Genomic DNA, 18379 nt, shown 5'->3' with positions numbered 1-18379 from the left:
CACTTTCCTGGAAGCATAACCTCAGCTGGCCTCTTTGAGAAACCTGTAGTTGGAATGAATTGACTTGTGTGTGAGGAATAGCTCCATCCTCTTGTTGAAAGTATGACTGTTCTCACTCCCACCATTTGTGGACAGTTCCTTCCTAGAGTATAATCCCAGCAGTACAGACTGCACCTGGTTACACTGAACTAACATTGGCTCTGTATGTGATCTGTGAGTACCACTGGGGCTTATGCATATACCATGGTAAGTACCCTGAAGAAGCTGGGCCACTCTCCAATGAAACAGCTGCAGCAGATGTGTGTCAGTGGTTGTAATTCACACAAAGTTAACATTCAGGATGTGCTGTGTTAGGGAAGTCCAAAATGCACAGGAACACATTTTTGCTGGCTTTTTTGTAGCATTTGTATTCAGTTACTTGATTTATTACAATGTAAACTCTATTCCTCCTGAACTCTTCCTCAAGTTGACACAGCTTCTCTTCTCAACCTGTTTAAAAAAAATAGCATGAACTCAGTACAAAGTGTGCAGCAAGAACTACTCTAATTGCTACCTCTATGTACTCTACGGTGAGGGTATTTTGCCACATTCTGATTACACAAATGCTAAAAGTGCAGGCTGCAGGCATAAAGATGTACATAAATGTGGGATTAAAAACTTGGTTGCTTTAGGCTAAAACTAGAGCAAGACTAATTGCAGAGTGTAACAAGCAGAGGAAGGCACTGGGTCTGTTCTGTATGACAAGTAGTTTAACTGCTGATCTTAAACCTTAATTTATTTTGAAACGGGTTAAATTAAACTTTTAGTAGTAAAATCCACACAGTAGCATCTCTTTCTGCAAGACCCATGCAAGAAGCAAGTGTACTTCAGGGCCCTGCTTTGGGAACAGGGCCTGATGTAACAGTAATCTAATCTATCCTGCAGTACCATAACTTTCTGCAAGAGTGTTTATACCTGTGTGCTTATCAGCAGCTGGTGAGCCTTTCTTTGGAGACATCACACCATCCCGAGGGATGGCAACTAAGACAGCATCAAGTGTGCGTGGCTGAGCACCAGCTTCCTCTGCAGAATTAGAACTGGGGCTTGTTGAATCTGTTTCCTCATCAGCTGGCCTGGCCACTGGCACGGGGACTGTAGTAAATCTTCTCCTAGCACCAGCATCTTGCTGTGCAAAGACAGCATGGCCAGGAATAGGTTTCCAGTTCTCTGTGTTCTGCATGTTAGAGCCCACTAAAATGAAAGGTGGAGCATTTCCCTTCTTGCTTGCTTCTTGCATCACATAAATTGGAGCAGGCAGTTGTGACAGCTGACCACATTGTTGATCTTGCCCCCTGGAAAGACTGAGGGCTGCCTGAGAACAAGGACCACCAGCTCCAGCCAGAGGAAGGGATGGTTGTGATTCTTGACCTTGCCTCAAGTCAGTTAGGCAATAGAGGGTCCACACGTTAGAAGGTGGTGGTGGCTGTCCTGCTTCTCTTGATGCTGTGGCTACAAAGATAAAAATAAGAGTGCTGGTAGCAGGAGCAGTGGATTCCAGTTGTATTGTAAATCCTTATGTCTAAAACAAACATAGCTGCACTTGGTGAAAGCAAGCATGTTGGAAAAGGGGCTGGGATAGCAAACACTGCTTGGCAAGAGGCTGACAAACACTTGCAGCCTAGAAAACATTAAACTGTTTGTGATCAGAGCTGAGGCTCTTTGGGTAAGCATTTGTCTGGTATTTCTGAAACTTGTCAAACTCTTCTAAAAGTTTAGGTTTTTTTAAAAGAGCCAATGTTAATTTACAAATCTGCCTAAGCTCAGCTCTGTGCAATGTTTTGCTGAGACCTCACAGGTGTTCGACTGCTCCTGGGGCCTGGGACAGATTCTGCAGTACCAGAGAGACTCAGGGCAGGGGAGCTCCACTCTGGAGGGCTTCTCCACCTGGGCAAGGAAGGAGCTGGACACCTATCACCAGAGGAAAGAGATGCTGGTGAGGGCCTCACCAAGAAAGGTAGATAAGCACCAGCTCTCTTGCTGTTTGTGAAACTGATGACCAGTGCTTAGCCCAGCTGCAGAAACTCACCAAACTCAAGAGAGCACAGGCAACCACCACCACCATTTTTCTTCTAAATGGAAAACCTCCTAAGTCAGTGCTGGAATACAAGATCTTTCAGGGGAGAAGAATCAAAACTAACATGTGCAGCAGGGCCAAGCAGACAGTGTGGTACAATTTCTGACAAGTCATCTCTACCCTGCATTGCACTGACATAGATGCTTTTCCACTTAATGACCACTGATGAAGCTGTAGAGCTGGAAGCTGAAACTGGAAAATAACAAAGACCCCAAAACTTTCTTACCTGACAAGTCATAAACTTGCTCAACTGATTCCATTTGTGCTGTAGATTCTGTTCTCTCAGGCTGGCACACTGAATCATCAGCAGATGGACCTAAGGTTGTAGCACCTGAGCCCCCGCCTGCATTTAAAGGCTGCTCAATCTTTAACAGATAAGCTGTTTGGTCTACAAAGGGAATGATTATTTTCTGTGGAAATTGCTCTACATAAGGTGAAACTTCTGCATCCATAATTGGCTCATCATTCCAACACAGTGATGGAACCTCAGTGGTCGAGGTAACCTCAGCTCCACTGCAGTAAGGCACAGCCTGCAATGGATCTTTAGGAGCAGGTGATGGTTCTTCCCACAAGCGGACTGGGGAAGCTTGATATACATCATTTGTTGAGACATCAGCCCGGCTGTCTGAGGAACCTAGTTCTCCAGCTATGGAGGACTGACTCCACACGCCTGGTTGTGACCTAACAGCCTCTAGAGAAGCCTCAGCTGTTGGGACAGCAGAAGCATCTTCAGCAGCACCTTCTACTGGTGTAAATTCATTCTCTGATGCCTCAGAGTCTTCGTGAAGAGTCTGCACACTGGTTGCCACATCCCTCACAGAATAAAAAGAACCACCGTTACCTAGCACATGGGCAGCAAGCTGTGCAGGCTCAGCAGGGACATACACCAGTTCAGGTCCCTCAGGGGATGAAGGTCTATCAGATCCAAAGGAGAATTTGCTTTCTGCAATGGAGCTGGCAATTGATGGGTGTTGAGTTACTTTGGAGCTATACTGAGTATCAGGTTCTTCAAGGAGCTCATCCTCCTCTGTGGCAGTACACTTGTCCAGTTGCTTGGGCTCCCCAGAAAGCAAAGTATCTGTGTTCTTTGATGTCTTCTCTTCCAGCTCCTCATTCCCATATTCTGCAAGATAAAAAGCACATAATGGCAGTACATAACTTTATTTAAATAAATGGAAACAGTTGCTTAAGAGTGATTTCAGCACCAACTCAGTTGGATGCCCTACAGCACATTTATGAGGTTTCCCAGGTTGCAGAGATGGAATAATTTAAGGAGGGGGTTTGCTGCTTCCCTATCAATAAGGGGGAAGAAAATTCAGAGGGCAGCGATACCACTTGAAAACCTACAAAAACTTAACTGTGTTCTGATCCTGCAGTGATGGCTACAATCTTATCTACTACCCACAGACATTGCTACGCTTACAGGTTAAAAGATGAAACCTTTAAGTACATCAGATAAGCCAGCTAGAAGACAATGGCTCCTCTTTGCAACACCTCAGATCTCTTTGGATCCATACAAGTTATTTTATATGCATAGATGGCAACATTTTAGCTTCCTCAAGAATCTTGATTAGTTGAACTGACAGGCATCCAAGTGAAGAACAGCCTTAAGACATTAACGAGTTTTAGATACAGAGTGAAAAATGGCTTCTAGATGAGTTATCAAGGGAGGAACACAGAGTACTCCTGGGATTGAAACAGTGTTCCCTCACAGGGTTAATAAAACCCTCAGCATTGGAAAAAAACACAATCCAAGAGGTCTGGTTTATTAGCAAACATTGGTTGATACATAAAACCAGCACAGCAGCAGAAGAGAAGGCCAGTTAATACATCATCACAGCTCAGCACTGCACTGCTCATGACTGGATGAGATCAGAAACTAGGGGAGAAATGTAACTCAAAGGATGACAGAGCTAAATCTCCTCTGCAAACGCATTATTCTGACTGCCATTTCAAGCCAACACTGACCCATTTATAATCCAACGTCAGTATCGGGCAGTGCCACAGAGCAAAGAAAGGCTCCCTTGCAGCTACACAAGCTGGCTGGCTACCTACTGGCACACCACCAGTCCCAAAACCCATGCTGGCACTGCTGCGGGGAGACTCCAGAGGAAACCTTCCTCAAGCTTGCTAAGGAATTCCCCTCTGATCATCCTGTCGTAACACCGGGGAAGTTAAGTGACCACACAGCAGGGGATGGACAACACAAGGAGAGGGACTGAGTGGTCTATAAGGAAAAAGGTGCAAAACAGACCTGTGTTGGAGGCTTGTTGAACATGCAGGGTCGGTTCACAATCACATAAGCAAATGACTGACATGACAGGCACTCAGAAAATGTCTGCATTATGCAGCCACTCTCCATCACACTTGAAAAGTCACGGCAGTCAAGCAAAGTCCACAGTGACTAAAGAAAAGGGAATATGGCACTCATTTTTTAAAAAGGTACAACGGAGGACTCTGGGAACTACCACCTAGTCAGCCTCAGCCCTGTGCCTGGTTAAGATCATGGTACAGATTCCCCTGGAAGATATGTCAAAACACACAGGAGGCAGAAAGGTGATTAAAGACAGCCAGCAGGGCTTCACCAAGGGCAAATCGTGCCTGACTAACATAGCAGCCTTCCACGACGGAGTGACAGGATTGGTGGACACAGGAAGCTACGGATGCCATCTACCTGGACTTCTGTAAGGCCTTTGATACAACATTCTGTAGAAACATTTCTGGAGAAAAATGAGTTTGATGGATGGACAAAGAATTGGCTGGATGGCTGCATCCAAAGAGTTACAGTCAACAGCTGAATGTCCAAGTGGAAACCAGTAGCGAGTAGTGTCCTTCAAGGGTCTGTACTGAGATCAATGCTAACATCTTCACCAGTAACAGAGCTGGGATTGAGTGCACCCTCAGCACGTTTGCCGACAACACCAAGCTGAGCGGTGCAGTTGATTCTCTAGAGGGAAGGGATGCCATCCAGAGGGATCTGGACAGGCTTGAGGAAGGCATGTGTACTTCATCAAATTCAACAAGGCCAAGTGCAAGGTTCTGCAAATGGGTCAGGGCAATCCCCAATATCACTACAGACTGGAGGAGGCACAGATGGAGAGCAGCCCTGTGGAAAAGGACTTGGGGGGACTGGTGGATCAAAAAATGGGCATGAGCTGGCAATGTGGGCCCACAGCCCAGAAAGCCAACCGTATCCTGGGCTGCATCCGAAGAAGCGTGGCCAGCAGGTCGAGGGAGGTGATTCTGCCCCTCTACTCTGCTCTGTGAGACCCCACCTGGAATACTGCGTTCAGCTCTGGAGTCCCCAACACAAGAAGGACATGGAGCTGTTGGAGCAGGTCCAGAGGAGGGCCACAAAGATGGTCAGAGGGCTGAAGCACCTCTCCTATAAGGAAAGGCTGAGAGAGTTGGGGCTGTTCAGCCTGGAGAAGACTCTGGGACCTTGTTGCAGCCATTCAATAATTAAAGGAAGCTTTAAGAAAGATGGGGATAGACTTTTTAATAGGGCCTGCATTAACAGGACAAGGGGTAACAGATTTAAACCTAAAGAAGGTAGATTCAGATTAGTTTTCAGGAATTTTCTTTACATTGAGGATGGTGAGGCCCTGGAACAGGTTGCCCAGAGAAGTTGTGGATGCTCCATCCCTGGAAGTGTTCAAGGTCAGGTTGGATGAGCCTTTGAACAACCTGATCTAGTCAAAGATGTTCCTGCCCAGGGAAGGGGGGTTGGGCTAGATGATCTTTAAAGGTCTCTTCCAACACAAACCCTTCTGTGATTTTATGATTATGCAAAAATTGCTGTGTAATATCATTAACGCAACAGTTGCAAATGCACCAAAATTCAGTCTTTGGTGATACTTCAAGTTGCACTGCAACATCCACCTTTCATTTTTAGAAGAAGAAAACTGCTTCAAGTGTTGAAATCAGTGGTGGTTAGCTTTTTTCCGAGCAGATTCTAAGCTAGAAACAAAATATTCTGTTCATAGCTGGGGCTTCCCTTCATTGCTGTCGTTACCTCAGTTACAGCTCTCCATCTATAGACCAAGGCTGTCTCAAGTGCTGTCTGGTTCCAGGGTTACTTGGAACCCAGCTTAGGTGGCCTTTTTGACTAAAGGGGATATCTGAAGCTGCCAACACCGTAACCAGATGATGGAAACCCAAACCAGGGGGGCAGATAGAAACAGGCTGTGGGCTAGAAAACACACCCATACCACTGCTCCCACACAACCTTCATGCAGCACCACGTATTCCAGCCCTTACAGCCAAACCCAGGCAGCAGATGAAAGCTCCCACCACTTCCCAGAGGAATCAGTATCCCGCAGAACTAAATTATCTTTTTATAAATAAAGAGATACAATATCTATTTGCAAAGAATAGCTAAGTGTAAAGTCACTACCTGCTTAGGGCGTGATAAATCGCACTGCAGTATCTTAAAATTAAAATGATGTGATAGTTTGATGTGTGGGGGGGTGTTCTGGTGGCAGGGGAGGGGATTTGCTCCCTGTGCCACCAGATCTGAGTCCCATCCCCCCCGGGGGAGGTTGAGCCAAGGCGGCGCCTCTGCGAATTGCCCTATTTAAGTTGGGACAAAGGGGCGGGAAAGGCCTTTTTGCTCAGGAGCGAGGAGAAAGCAGGAGGGCGCTGCCCTCGCTCCCGGCTCCCGGCCGAGCGGCCGCTCGGGCCCGGGCCGGCGCCATGTGCTCAAGATGGCGCCGGGGGAGCCACATGGGGGACTCGGTAAGCACCCCGCTCCCGGGGTGCCCGCCGGGCCGAGCTCCCCCAGAGAGGATTAATATCTAAGAGAAGACAACCACAACGACCGGGTCAGCAAAGATGGAGCAGGAGGAGGTGTGCTGGAGCTGAGGCTTCCCTTGCAAATCGGTGTGAGATGGCAGGCGGCCCCCCTGCAGCCAGGGTGTACTCGGCGGAGCAGCGACCCACTCGCGGCCTGTGGAGAAACCCACGTCGGGAAGGAGATGCCTGAGCCCAGGAGAGGTCGTGGAGCAGGGGATGCGCGACCAGGTACTGTTGATAATGGGGCATGGAATGCACGACGAGGTCGTGGAGGCATCTGGAGACCGTGGGACGACCCACGCCGACGCGAGTGGCAGCAGCTCCCTAAGAGGCCGAGACTGGTAAAGCCCGAACTGGTGCGATCCATGGGGAGGATTGCAATCCTGCGGGCAGGACTTACTTTGGAAAAGTTTGGGGACTTTTTCTTTGTGAGTAGGGGATCCACCGAAGCAAGGGAAAAATGGTGTAAAGACTCCTCCTCCTTTAAGAAAGGAGCGGCAGTGAACAACATGGATGAACTGACCTGTACTCCCCCATTCCCTGTCTCCCTGCGCCGCTGGGGGGAAGACAGAGCCAGGAACGAAAGGAAAATAGGGGGTGGGGAGGTGTTGTTTTAAGATCTGGCCTTGTTTTCTCTTTTTTTCTCCTCTCAAGTAACCGGTTTCGTTCCCCTATGTCCCTTGTTTAGTAACTGTTAATAAATTGTTTTGTTTTTTTAAGAAGATAAGCCTGAGTCATGTTTTGCCCGAGACCATGTTTGGTGGGTGCTCCCTTTCGGTTCTTGTCTCGACCCTCAGTCCAAAAAACCACGACAATTTTGGCGCCCAACGTGGGGCTGAGGAATTCGAGATAAGAATAGTGATTGGGAGAGGTAACGGGCAAAACATGGACTCCAGAGTAGTGAAAACAGAGGGACCTTGGGAAACTTTGATTATTGTGTTTGGTGAAGGGACTAGGGGTGGATTGTTTGTGAAATGTGTGTTCTTGTTCAATGTTTTAAGTGAAGTTGTGCCTAAATAGGGAATTCGCAGAGGCGAGGGGTGGAATGTGATAGTTTGATGTGTGGGGGGGTGTTCTGGTGGCAGGGGAGGGGATTTGCTCCCTGTGCCACCAGATCTGAGTCCCATCCCCCCGGGGGAGGTTGAGCCAAGGCGGCGCCTCTGCGAATTGCCCTATTTAAGTTGGGACAAAGGGGCGGGAAAGGCCTTTTTGCTCAGGAGCGAGGAGAAAGCAGGAGGGCGCTGCCCTCGCTCCCGGCTCCCGGCCGAGCGGCCGCTCGGGCCCGGGCCGGCGCCATGTGCTCAAGATGGCGCCGGGGGAGCCACATGGGGGACTCGGTAAGCACCCCGCTCCCGGGGTGCCCGCCGGGCCGAGCTCCCCCAGAGAGGATTAATATCTAAGAGAAGACAACCACAACGACCGGGTCAGCAAAGATGGAGCAGGAGGAGGTGTGCTGGAGCTGAGGCTTCCCTTGCAAATCGGTGTGAGATGGCAGGCGGCCCCCCTGCAGCCAGGGTGTACTCGGCGGAGCAGCGACCCACTCGCGGCCTGTGGAGAAACCCACGTCGGGAAGGAGATGCCTGAGCCCAGGAGAGGTCGTGGAGCAGGGGATGCGCGACCAGGTACTGTTGATAATGGGGCATGGAATGCACGACGAGGTCGTGGAGGCATCTGGAGACCGTGGGACGACCCACGCCGACGCGAGTGGCAGCAGCTCCCTAAGAGGCCGAGACTGGTAAAGCCCGAACTGGTGCGATCCATGGGGAGGATTGCAATCCTGCGGGCAGGACTTACTTTGGAAAAGTTTGGGGACTTTTTCTTTGTGAGTAGGGGATCCACCGAAGCAAGGGAAAAATGGTGTAAAGACTCCTCCTCCTTTAAGAAAGGAGCGGCAGTGAACAACATGGATGAACTGACCTGTACTCCCCCATTCCCTGTCTCCCTGCGCCGCTGGGGGGAAGACAGAGCCAGGAACGAAAGGAAAATAGGGGGTGGGGAGGTGTTGTTTTAAGATCTGGCCTTGTTTTCTCTTTTTTTCTCCTCTCAAGTAACCGGTTTCGTTCCCCTATGTCCCTTGTTTAGTAACTGTTAATAAATTGTTTTGTTTTTTTAAGAAGATAAGCCTGAGTCATGTTTTGCCCGAGACCATGGTTGGTGGGTGCTCCCTTTTCGGTTCTTGTCTCGACCCTCAGTCCAAAAAAAAAAAAAAACCACGACAATTGACCAAAGGCATCTAGGGTCTCCTCTATCTCAAGGAGAAAGTTCAGCATCCCAAAGGACTAATTCTTCCCACATTAAATAGAAGCAAGTGCTTTCTGAAGATGCTTGCCTTTTCAATAGCCCAGAACCTATGCGCCTCTTTCACGTGACTAGATAGAGATGGGATGCATCCCATAATAAGTGATAACTACTTGCATCCATACGGGTAACAATATTGTCTCAAAATATCTTAAAAGTACAAACAGCAAGTATCTTACCGCTAACGAACTCAAACTTTTCAACCAGTTCTGTTACATCCAGATTTGGATTCTCTGAAAACAGAAGCAGAAATTCAGCTGGAGTAGGATAACACTCGCAAATAGCTCAGCTCTTCAGATGAAGCACTGGTAGGAACAAACCTTCTCGAAATGCGATGAACTCTTGGAAATAAAGAGCAATAAACTCAGCAACGTCATCTGGATTGTTTTCTAGGACAGCCTGGCTCACCCCCTCAAGCAGGCTCCTGAGGCCGTGTGGAACAATCACCCTGGTCTTTGAAGACTGCATCTTCAGCCACTCAAGCTGGCTTATGGCTTCTTATCTGTACAAACAGAACCCCTCAGCTGAGCATCTGTCCTGCCCCAGTGTGAAGTGTCTAACGCCAACGACATGACCGCAGCTGCCTATCCCTTGCCACGCCATCAATAACCCTTCCTGCACCCCTTCACAAACACTCCTTTAAGTTGAAGGGGGTATTTACCATTTGCAGTGACCAAATCCTTTATTGCCTCCTCAGCACTTTAGGCAGCAGGAGGCACAGTCAAGGTCAGCCAACTAGAGAACCACAACGTGAATTCAAACCCATGCCCTGAATTCCCTTTTTTAAAGATAAAACCCACCGCAGCACCCCCTCCATGAGCCACAAAAGCAGTTCACGTTCAAGTAAAGAGTCTACAGAATGCTTTTTCCTTCCCCCATCCCTTCCTCCATCCCCTCTGGTACTTGCTCCCTCCTGGTCCCAGCCTCCTGCCAGCACTCCCCGAAGGCCACTGCACCCAGCCAGGAGAGCATGACATCACAGTGCCCTTACATCAACTGCATGGCAGTGCTGAGGTTCACAGCCATCGGTGTCTGCGCTCCAACGTTACTGTTGGCCAAAAAGGATCACGGGAAGGAGCGGGAGGCAAAAGACACAATTAAAATTTACAGTCGGGCAGCCAGAGGGCTCCGCAGCCGGTGACACTGTCACTCATCAGCCAGGGCTTTCCTCCTGCAACAAACACCTCGATTCCCATTGTCACACAAGAATCGGTGCATTTAACGGAGACGACTGTTTGAGCACAACTCTCATCTATAACCCTTTTCGTAATGTATTTTAAGACTGAAGTACGGTGTCATGGCTGCCATCGCTAAGGACAAGCGGCGTAAGGCCAGCAAGGAGGAGGCTGAGCACCCGCGGGCGCTGCCTGCCGCACGGTGCAGGGGAAGGAGCGCCTGCAGCACCCACACCCCATCAGCCGCTGCCTTTCCTCCCTTCCCGTGATGCCATTAAACCCGTTCCTGCTGCCTGCCACTGACTTGCCTTCAAGTGCGTAACTGGCTGATCCCTCGGCACAGGCAGAACCCCTCTGAGGGAGTGCGTCGCCTTTGCCGAAACACCCGCTTTCCTCACCAAACACGCCAAGCGAGGCGTCTTTCTCTCAGCGCAGGAAGAGTTTAACTTTGCGCTCGGTCTCGGGTTGTGATGACTTCACAGGACCCAGCGCTGCAACCTGCAGAATGCAGAAAGCCTGGCAGCCACGTTCCTCCCACCCCGCAGCCACGTCCCTCCCTCCCACCTCTCTGCCCACTGTGGCAGAGCGGGTTGGGGCACAGACCCACCCCCCGGTTCACAGCCCGGCCTTTTCAGACAGGTGTCATACAACGCCCAAGAGATTTAAACCGATGCAACAGAATGCAAAACACAGCACCTGAGAAGCCAAGTTCCGTGGTGGCATCTAGCAGCAGCTCAGAGCAAACGGCTGGGGACTGTAACCTCTTCAGCCACGGCAGCTGCACCCAAAGAGGAACTGGATTACTCCTTAATACAGCTCCGTTCATATTGCAGAATCTTACAATTGCAAGGGCAAAACTTGAAATAAACCTCAGCAGCCCCAGGAATGCGTTTGCTTTCCAGTACACATTTTCAGTGGATACACACAAGATCATTTTCTGTTCCAGTAAAACAAGCACAAAAAAGGCAACTATATCGTGCCATATTTTCAAGGTTACCACTAACTGGGTTTCTGAGGATCATGAAGGCAGGAAGACCATGAGGGGAAGCCATGATCAGGGGTCTGCTGTGGAATAAAAACTTTTCTCCACCAACTATGCTAAATATCAGCCTTCCTCAAAGTTGGAAAACCACCATCTGCCTACCTGCTCTTGCATTCCTGAGTGTCTGCATCTCTACAAAAACCTGAGGGGAATCCCAGGGAGCACTGAAGGTTTAAGACTCTAGTGTCATTCCTGCTAAAACATTTAGACTATCTACAATAGTTTCCTTTAACAAGTAACAAATTAATAATAATTCAAAATTAACAGAATATTGTATCACTTTCAAGTTAGTTCACTGGAAAGTATGTTAATGGTAAACTCACCACAAAATGCTTCTTCCATGAAAGAATCCTTAGAAAGTAATTTCTCATTAAGAAAACCTCTCACGATAGCTCATCAGTCCTGGATAGTGACAATACAGACCACAATATTAAAAAAGTTAAATACGAATACGCTATGACTTATGAAATTAGGAACAATAGCTTCGTTATAGAAAAAGTAAAACACTTCAAGTGTTTTACTCAATATATGTGAGGGCTAAAAATGTGTAATTTCTGGAGTCAGCATAGTAATCTGAAGTCCAGATTTCCGCACGGAGAACATACAGAAGCCACAGGACTTCATAAAGGCATGAAACATACCTGTGTGCAAAGGCAGTCATGTGGGTACTTCGAAACCATCCTCAATGAGTACACATCAGAAGATAACTTGTAAATTTGATTCTTCTGAAAACTCTCAAAATTCTACACATGCAAAGCTCTGCACAGCAAAAGCTTCAAAGATGTTTAAGCACAGATGTCAAAAGCCACAGAAAAAATTATTTTCAAGAGGTACCTGAACAGAAGAAAAAACCTCCTTAAATATTTAAAAAGGTTTCAGCCCCTAACATAAAAGTGTGTCTATCTGAAACGCACATAGGAAAAAAACTGTGCCAGAAAAGCAATCGACTGTGCTGGAACTACAATGCCATTTTTGGAAGCCATCTGGAGTAAACCCATCACATAAAGTGTACCAGCTACTCTACTAAAACATTTGCCCTTTGGCTTCAAACTGAGGAGCCTGTCAGCCTCGGAGCAGTTTGCCCAACTGAAGGTAATTACCTTGTTCTACCATCCTTTGCCCCACCTGCAGAAGTAATAGCTTCCAGATGATATTAAAATCTTACGAGACAAAAATCAGTTAATGGACAGAAGTTCAGTAAACCAAGGTCCCAGATAAGCCTTATGTTTCCACCAAAAAAAAAATGAGTCAGTTCATTCATTAACTCTTCATTAGACAGTTTACAACAGGTTAATGAATCGCACTGGTTGAGGGGGTGCAGTGTCAGTTTTATTTCGGTTTTTTAAATTTGCAGTCTTTTTTAAAGTTTCAGCTAAATAGGCAGCAGAGGACTTGCATTTTTTTGCAAGCACCATTTTTATATTTCTGCCTGCCAGATACTTCAGAAGAACTCTAAGTGAGAGTTTGCAATGATATACAAAAATCTCCATGAAATCCTTCTTCCTTTCCTATCAAATGTACAAAATACTGGTTTTATTTAAAAATAAATATTTTGGACTCTCTCTGTCTTCCTCTTCACCAAGGCCTTTGCTACAAGTGACACCTGTGGAGAGAAGTATGTGTCCCAGGAGTACACTTATCTTTTTTATACAGTAAACATATTGCTCTTAGTGAAAGCCTGTCAGGTGTTTGTTACGTAAATGGATCCGCTCAGCCAAGTTTGACAATCTCTCTCTCTCCTCCTTCCCCTCAAATATTCAACTCTAACAACCTTTCTTCTCTTAACCTCTCCACCTGGGAGCCTTTCTGGGCATCATCTATAGGTAAGCACAGCTTGTGAAAAAATGACTGAAAAACACTGACGACCAGACAATCTTGCAAAACTCAATAGATTACTTGATCAAATTGTCCACTAGAACACCATCTTGGAAGAAGTTACATCGAAAGATAAACGGCATTTTTGAAAAAGCAGCAATGAAAAAGTAGGGCTAAGAGTAAGACAACAAAACGTGAACTCCCCATGGCTAAAACACACTGGTTAAAACACAGCAGCTATAGAGGTCACGAAAATCTTGGGTAATTAAGCAAAGACATTCTGAGCAGAAGCAGGAAGGCAATATGTAACTCTTAATATGCACCTACCCTGGTAACCTATGCTGGGTCCAGTTTTGGAGTCTGAACTTATATTAAAAAACATGGTGAAAAAGAGAAATAGTTCAGTATCTAACTCTAGAAAGCCTGCCTCAAGTCGACTTTCTTACTGTCTCATTTATATTTTGCTCATGCAAAAGCACAGTAAGAGGTGACCTGAACATTCTTTATAACACCTACACTGAGACATGGCAAAGAACATAGCATCTGGTACAGCAGAAGAAAATACAAAGAAATGCACTGTCTGGAAACCAAAGCTGAAGACCTCTAGGTTTAGAGGAGTAGAGGGACTGGATCCTTTCAGGTGCTGTCCTTCCGCAGCACTTCACCACACTGAACTTCTGCACCTCATTTGTTTGTATGTGGTCTTTTCTGCAAGAACTCTGGAGATGTAAGCAGTGCCAGCAATAACATCAAAAAAGCCCAAAACCCTACAAAGATGGAAGGGATACTAAATAGTACAATATTTAAGTGTAATTTAATCAAGGGAAACAACCTTGAGTATACACATCAGGGGTGGGGAAATCACTACTAACAATGGCACAATTTTATAACCGGTCAATTGAACAAGTTTCAAAGTTCAGCAAGAATAGAGATTTGCAACGCTGTCGTAAAGACAGGCCTTTTGTAAAATAACTTAATCTTTTTTCCAGTGCCAACTGTATACCGGCTGAATTCATGTAAGAATTTGCTTTAGCATAAATGAAGAGTATTGTGTATAGACACAGATAATTCAGTGTAAAAACAGCAGGTTCTCATGCTTTCTGAATCTCTGTACGGAACACCGTATTTTAATTGCTCTTTTGTCAAAATGAACCAGAACTGGAACTTGCCTGTGTATTTCCATCTTCTGTAAGTCAACTTTTCTAGGTAAAAGTAGGTTTCGTATCACTATTTTCCAGCTCACCTCCAAACATCAGAATGCAATACAATATTTATAAGCATGTACTCAAGCTGTAATAAGCAGAGAAACAACTCCCCGGTCCTGCCCTTTTTTTCTAAACTCTTAATTTATATAAAATAATTTGTTGTATAGTTCCTTCAGGATGAGGATTTCAGGCAAGATACCCGTCCTTCTTACCGTAAAGTCCGGTGGAGTCTACCATGCATGTTCTAGGCTGCCTGCAGAGCCTCTCCTGAGCCAAGGACAGATGTGCTGGTCAGATGCTACCAGCTGCCCAACTGCCTTAAAAGATAGCCAGGTACAAATTTACTTCTTAACGTTAGCTTAAATAATACTTGTTTGTGACTGCGTAATTTTTCATGAAAGCAGCTGCTACCACTGTTAGTGTTTTGTAACAATGACTGGAAAAGGAAATCTTGAGTGTTGAAATTTGAGTGTCCTTTACAGAGCACCCTGCTTTCACTCCACAGATCGGTTCAGTTATCACCTTTGCAACACCACATACAGACCTTCACCAACCCAACACTTGCTCCTGTTCAAACTTCAAACAATTACAGAGCAATTTTTAAACACAAGTACAATCAATTGTTGGAAAGACAATCAGATTGTTGTAAACTGAAGACCAATTCGGTACGACATTTGGGGAATTTTATTAAAGAATAAAGCATAACTAGAATATGAAACAAGCATTCAAAGTCAGAGAGAAGAAATTAAAGTGCTTGCTTTAGAGTAAATTTGAAACATTTTTCAAAGGTGTAGGAATACAACAAATACATTTGTGTGTGGTTCTCTTTCTTTAATGAAGAACAAGTAAATTTGATGTCTTAAAAATGCATCTTAAACCTTGTTCACTATGGTTGATCTCAACATGACACATGTAAACTTTTTAAACCAGGAGACTATAATTACACTGGAAGAACAAAGGCTGAGGTAATTGCTGACTAGAAAAATTTGTTACAGAGTCACTTGACATCCCAGAAGTTTTCTCGATACTTGATATCATCTTGTTCAGGAGGCTACCAATTAAAAGACAAAATTTGAGGAGCAAAGGAAAACTCATGTCCATGTTTCTTTTAATTTTACTCAAATATAAAAGTGCAAGTTCTGTAAATTAACAACATTTACAGTACATCACAATAAATATGCCACTTTGTGACATCTAAAAATTCTAGTTATTTATTTGAAATGAGTCATATTGAGATAAAAACCTGCATCAACATCAACAAAAATACCTGACCCAGTAAAGATAGTCTTAACATATTAACTAGCAAGATGCATATTCCGTTATTGCTATTAGACTATGCCTCCAAGTTCCAAAGTATAAAAACTTATCAGTTTACACAAAATACAGTTGAATTTTTCTCATCACAGGCACAATCTAACATAAAAAATAATTTTGACATTTACAACGTAGGAGACTCTCCTACATAGGGAGGAAAAGAAAAAATAATTAACACAGAAACAGATAGTTCTATTTCAGTGATGATTTGCTAAATTCACAGAAAAGCTGCAATTTGCACAGAGTTAAACTGTTACATGAATATATAGTGTCTTTCCATACCCACTCACAGCCTGGTGAGAACAACAGGCTTTTTAGTAAATTTACTACAATTTGCTAGCTATCTCCAAGTATGTAGACCCTAGATATCCCAACACAAATCACATGCAGGTGCTTTGTGTCCTGAACAGCCTAGTCTCACATTGTATTTAAGCAGTGTATTTAAAACTAATTTTGTCAGTAACCGTACTGTACCGTTTCTAGCTATTTACCCAGAATGGACCATCTCTCTCTCTGCAAAACATTGTCAGATAGGACAAAATAAGATTTCAAGTACATTAAAGCTCATTTTTAAAATCATGATTTGAATTCTAAGTGGTCACTATATATACAATATACTATTTTCCAGTCAATACTTCTCTGGATTGACTGAATAAAATTGAATGCTCATTTGTGACTCAGTATTACTGTTAAATTGAATTTAAAAAAAAACCAAACCAAACACTGTACTATCTGTAACACATCTAGATTATAGAAAAATAAAACTGCTTTTTTAAGAGTTAAGCATCTCTCCTCTCCTTCAGGAACAGCAACAAAAGTGTTTAACTGCTCTAGGGATGCCTTTTATAGCAGGAATAGTGCAGAGAAATAAAAGTGTCTCAACTGTTTCATTTGGCCTACCAAATAGGATATTACTTTTCTCGTCCACACCAATCTTGCTTTAGATGCAACCTCAATAGCAAATCAATGAAGGTTGGGTGTGGGCAAGGTCTAAAGCTTTGGCAACATATTCTACAACAAGTTAAGAAAAAAAAGTTTAAGCTAAGGAACTGTTTAAGGCAAACTGACCAAAGTAAAGATAAGGCTTTTGGACAACTATTTCCAAGGATATCCAGTTTTCTTAGCTTTACAAAGTAACATAATTAAACTAACTTTCTGGTCAGATTTCCATTCATAAGCTTCTTAAAAAAAATATCTTCCTAGAATATAATACTAACTGAACATAAAACTTAAGGAGACACTACATATTACAGACACAAGTAAAAAAAAGCCACAGATGAGCACACAGATGGCCAAGTATTAAAAAGTATATGGTCATGATAAAAGTTTAAAGCTCTCTGAGGTATTTCAGCATCTTAACACCACAGGTCTGGAATACCATACAGAGACTTAGAATATCATAGTATTGGTATAACTATCAAAATAGATTTTTGGGTTTCGGTTTTTGTTTGTTCTTTTAATAGCTTTGAAGGTCACTGCTATACATATTCAGCAACTCGAATGAAAAACATGTAAAATTACTGTATCTGGCCTATGTATTTTAACATAATATTCAGAATATTAAGAGTAGAAATAAAAACTGCCCACACTGTAACTGCACGTCAGACAAATTAAGTATTTGGCTGGAATGTACCAGAAGCAGAGATCCTAAACATTGACATAATTTACATCACGAGTATGAGCTGGGTTGGGAGGGAAGGAATGAAGAATGGAAGGGGATATGAGGCTTAAAATTCACACATTAATCATCATGAAGTTACTGACATAAGCCATTAAAATTCAGTAAGATTTCCTTTTGGAAAACGGAACAGTTCTCCTCCTCCTGTGTATTGGCTAATGTTTAAAGGAAAAAAAAAAAAGTGTTCTGCCCATTCCCAACTTCAGCATTTACACCAATTACTTTTATTGTATTATTCTAATCAAAACAGAAGCGCTCCTCTTGGCATATTTTAGATCTAGATCTATTTTAAAAGGTAAAACCAACATCTACCAATATTGTTGAAGTAAATCATGTGTGCTTATTTAGGCTCACCCACAGAGTTACAAGTAATTGTGTTCAGTTTGGTGTAAACAAAATAAAAACTGAAGAGTTAAAAACGCAAGGTCACTTTACCTTCCTCCTGGTTGATTTCTTTTAGTTAAAATTGTAAAGTTTTACTAAGCCATACCAACTCTGACCATACTAGGAAAGTGTCTCTGGCACAAGTGGTTTTCAGAAGAAAAGCTGGTCTTCCCAACAGCTTTTTCTTCTGCTTCATCTTAAAGTGCAGAAACTGTGGGAAAGGATAACAAGACTTCCTGTCCGTCACTGTGGAACTACTTCCCTTAGCGAGGCTAAGGCTGCGTGTATGCGGACGTGCAATCTGTTCTCAAAGTCATAACCAGTAAATTCCTCCTGGGGTGGGGAAAAAAAAAAAGCATGTAACTATTAGCTAGTTAGTATTACTACTAATGCTTAAGAAGTCATGTTACAAAACAGATCAAAAAAAAAGATGTGAACAGGAGATGGTATGCTGCAGTATCTCTGCATTAACCAAAGCAAAAGAATTATTACAGAAATTGGTGAAGAGAGCAGAAAGCTTCCATTTCCAACACGCTGTTTGGATCCTTTGTAATTGAACAG

The 18379-nt window shown here is 44.3% G+C and overlaps 2 protein-coding genes across 2 annotated transcripts in view; both read right to left on the bottom strand.

Moving 5' to 3' along the window:
- Window positions 1-913: 913 nt before the first annotated feature.
- On the bottom strand, window positions 914-9673 carry CABYR (calcium binding tyrosine phosphorylation regulated). The gene is made up of 4 exons (XM_086609303.1): window positions 9526-9673; window positions 9385-9438; window positions 2340-3236; window positions 914-1488 (listed from the first exon to the last, which is right to left on the bottom strand). The coding sequence occupies exons 1-4, from the start codon at window positions 9671-9673 to the stop codon at window positions 914-916; spliced, it is 1674 nt and encodes a 557-aa protein (XP_086465429.1).
- An 8388-nt stretch (window positions 9674-18061) lies between these two features.
- Window positions 18062-18379, bottom strand: part of TTC39C (tetratricopeptide repeat domain 39C) — a 36329-nt gene continuing 36011 nt past the window's right edge. Inside the window, exon 14 of the mRNA XM_086609235.1 lies at window positions 18062-18151. Coding sequence (XP_086465361.1) covers window positions 18062-18151 — 90 coding nt within the window. The remainder of the gene's footprint in view (window positions 18152-18379) is intronic.

Source organism: Tauraco erythrolophus, chromosome 3 (assembly GCF_009769465.1).
Source record: "Tauraco erythrolophus isolate bTauEry1 chromosome 3, bTauEry1.pri, whole genome shotgun sequence".
Taxonomy (NCBI): Eukaryota; Metazoa; Chordata; class Aves; order Musophagiformes; family Musophagidae; genus Tauraco; species Tauraco erythrolophus.
The sequence above is the reverse complement of the archived record's forward strand: the minus strand, read 5'-3'. Positions and strand labels throughout refer to the sequence as shown.

What these genes read in the sequence shown, in the direction of transcription:
- CABYR (XM_086609303.1), bottom strand. Translation starts at nt 9,673, where the DNA reads ATGCAGTCTTCAAAGACCAGGGTGATTGTTCCACACGGCCTCAGGAGC. An exon ending in GTTCATCGCATTTCGAGAAG is followed by an intron (nt 9,439 to 9,525) that starts GTTTGTTCCTAC and finishes TTCTGTTTTCAG; the next exon opens with AGAATCCAAATCTGGATGTA. An exon ending in GCAAGTTTATGACTTGTCAG is followed by an intron (nt 1,489 to 2,339) that starts GTAAGAAAGTTT and finishes TTATCTTTGTAG; the next exon opens with CCACAGCATCAAGAGAAGCA.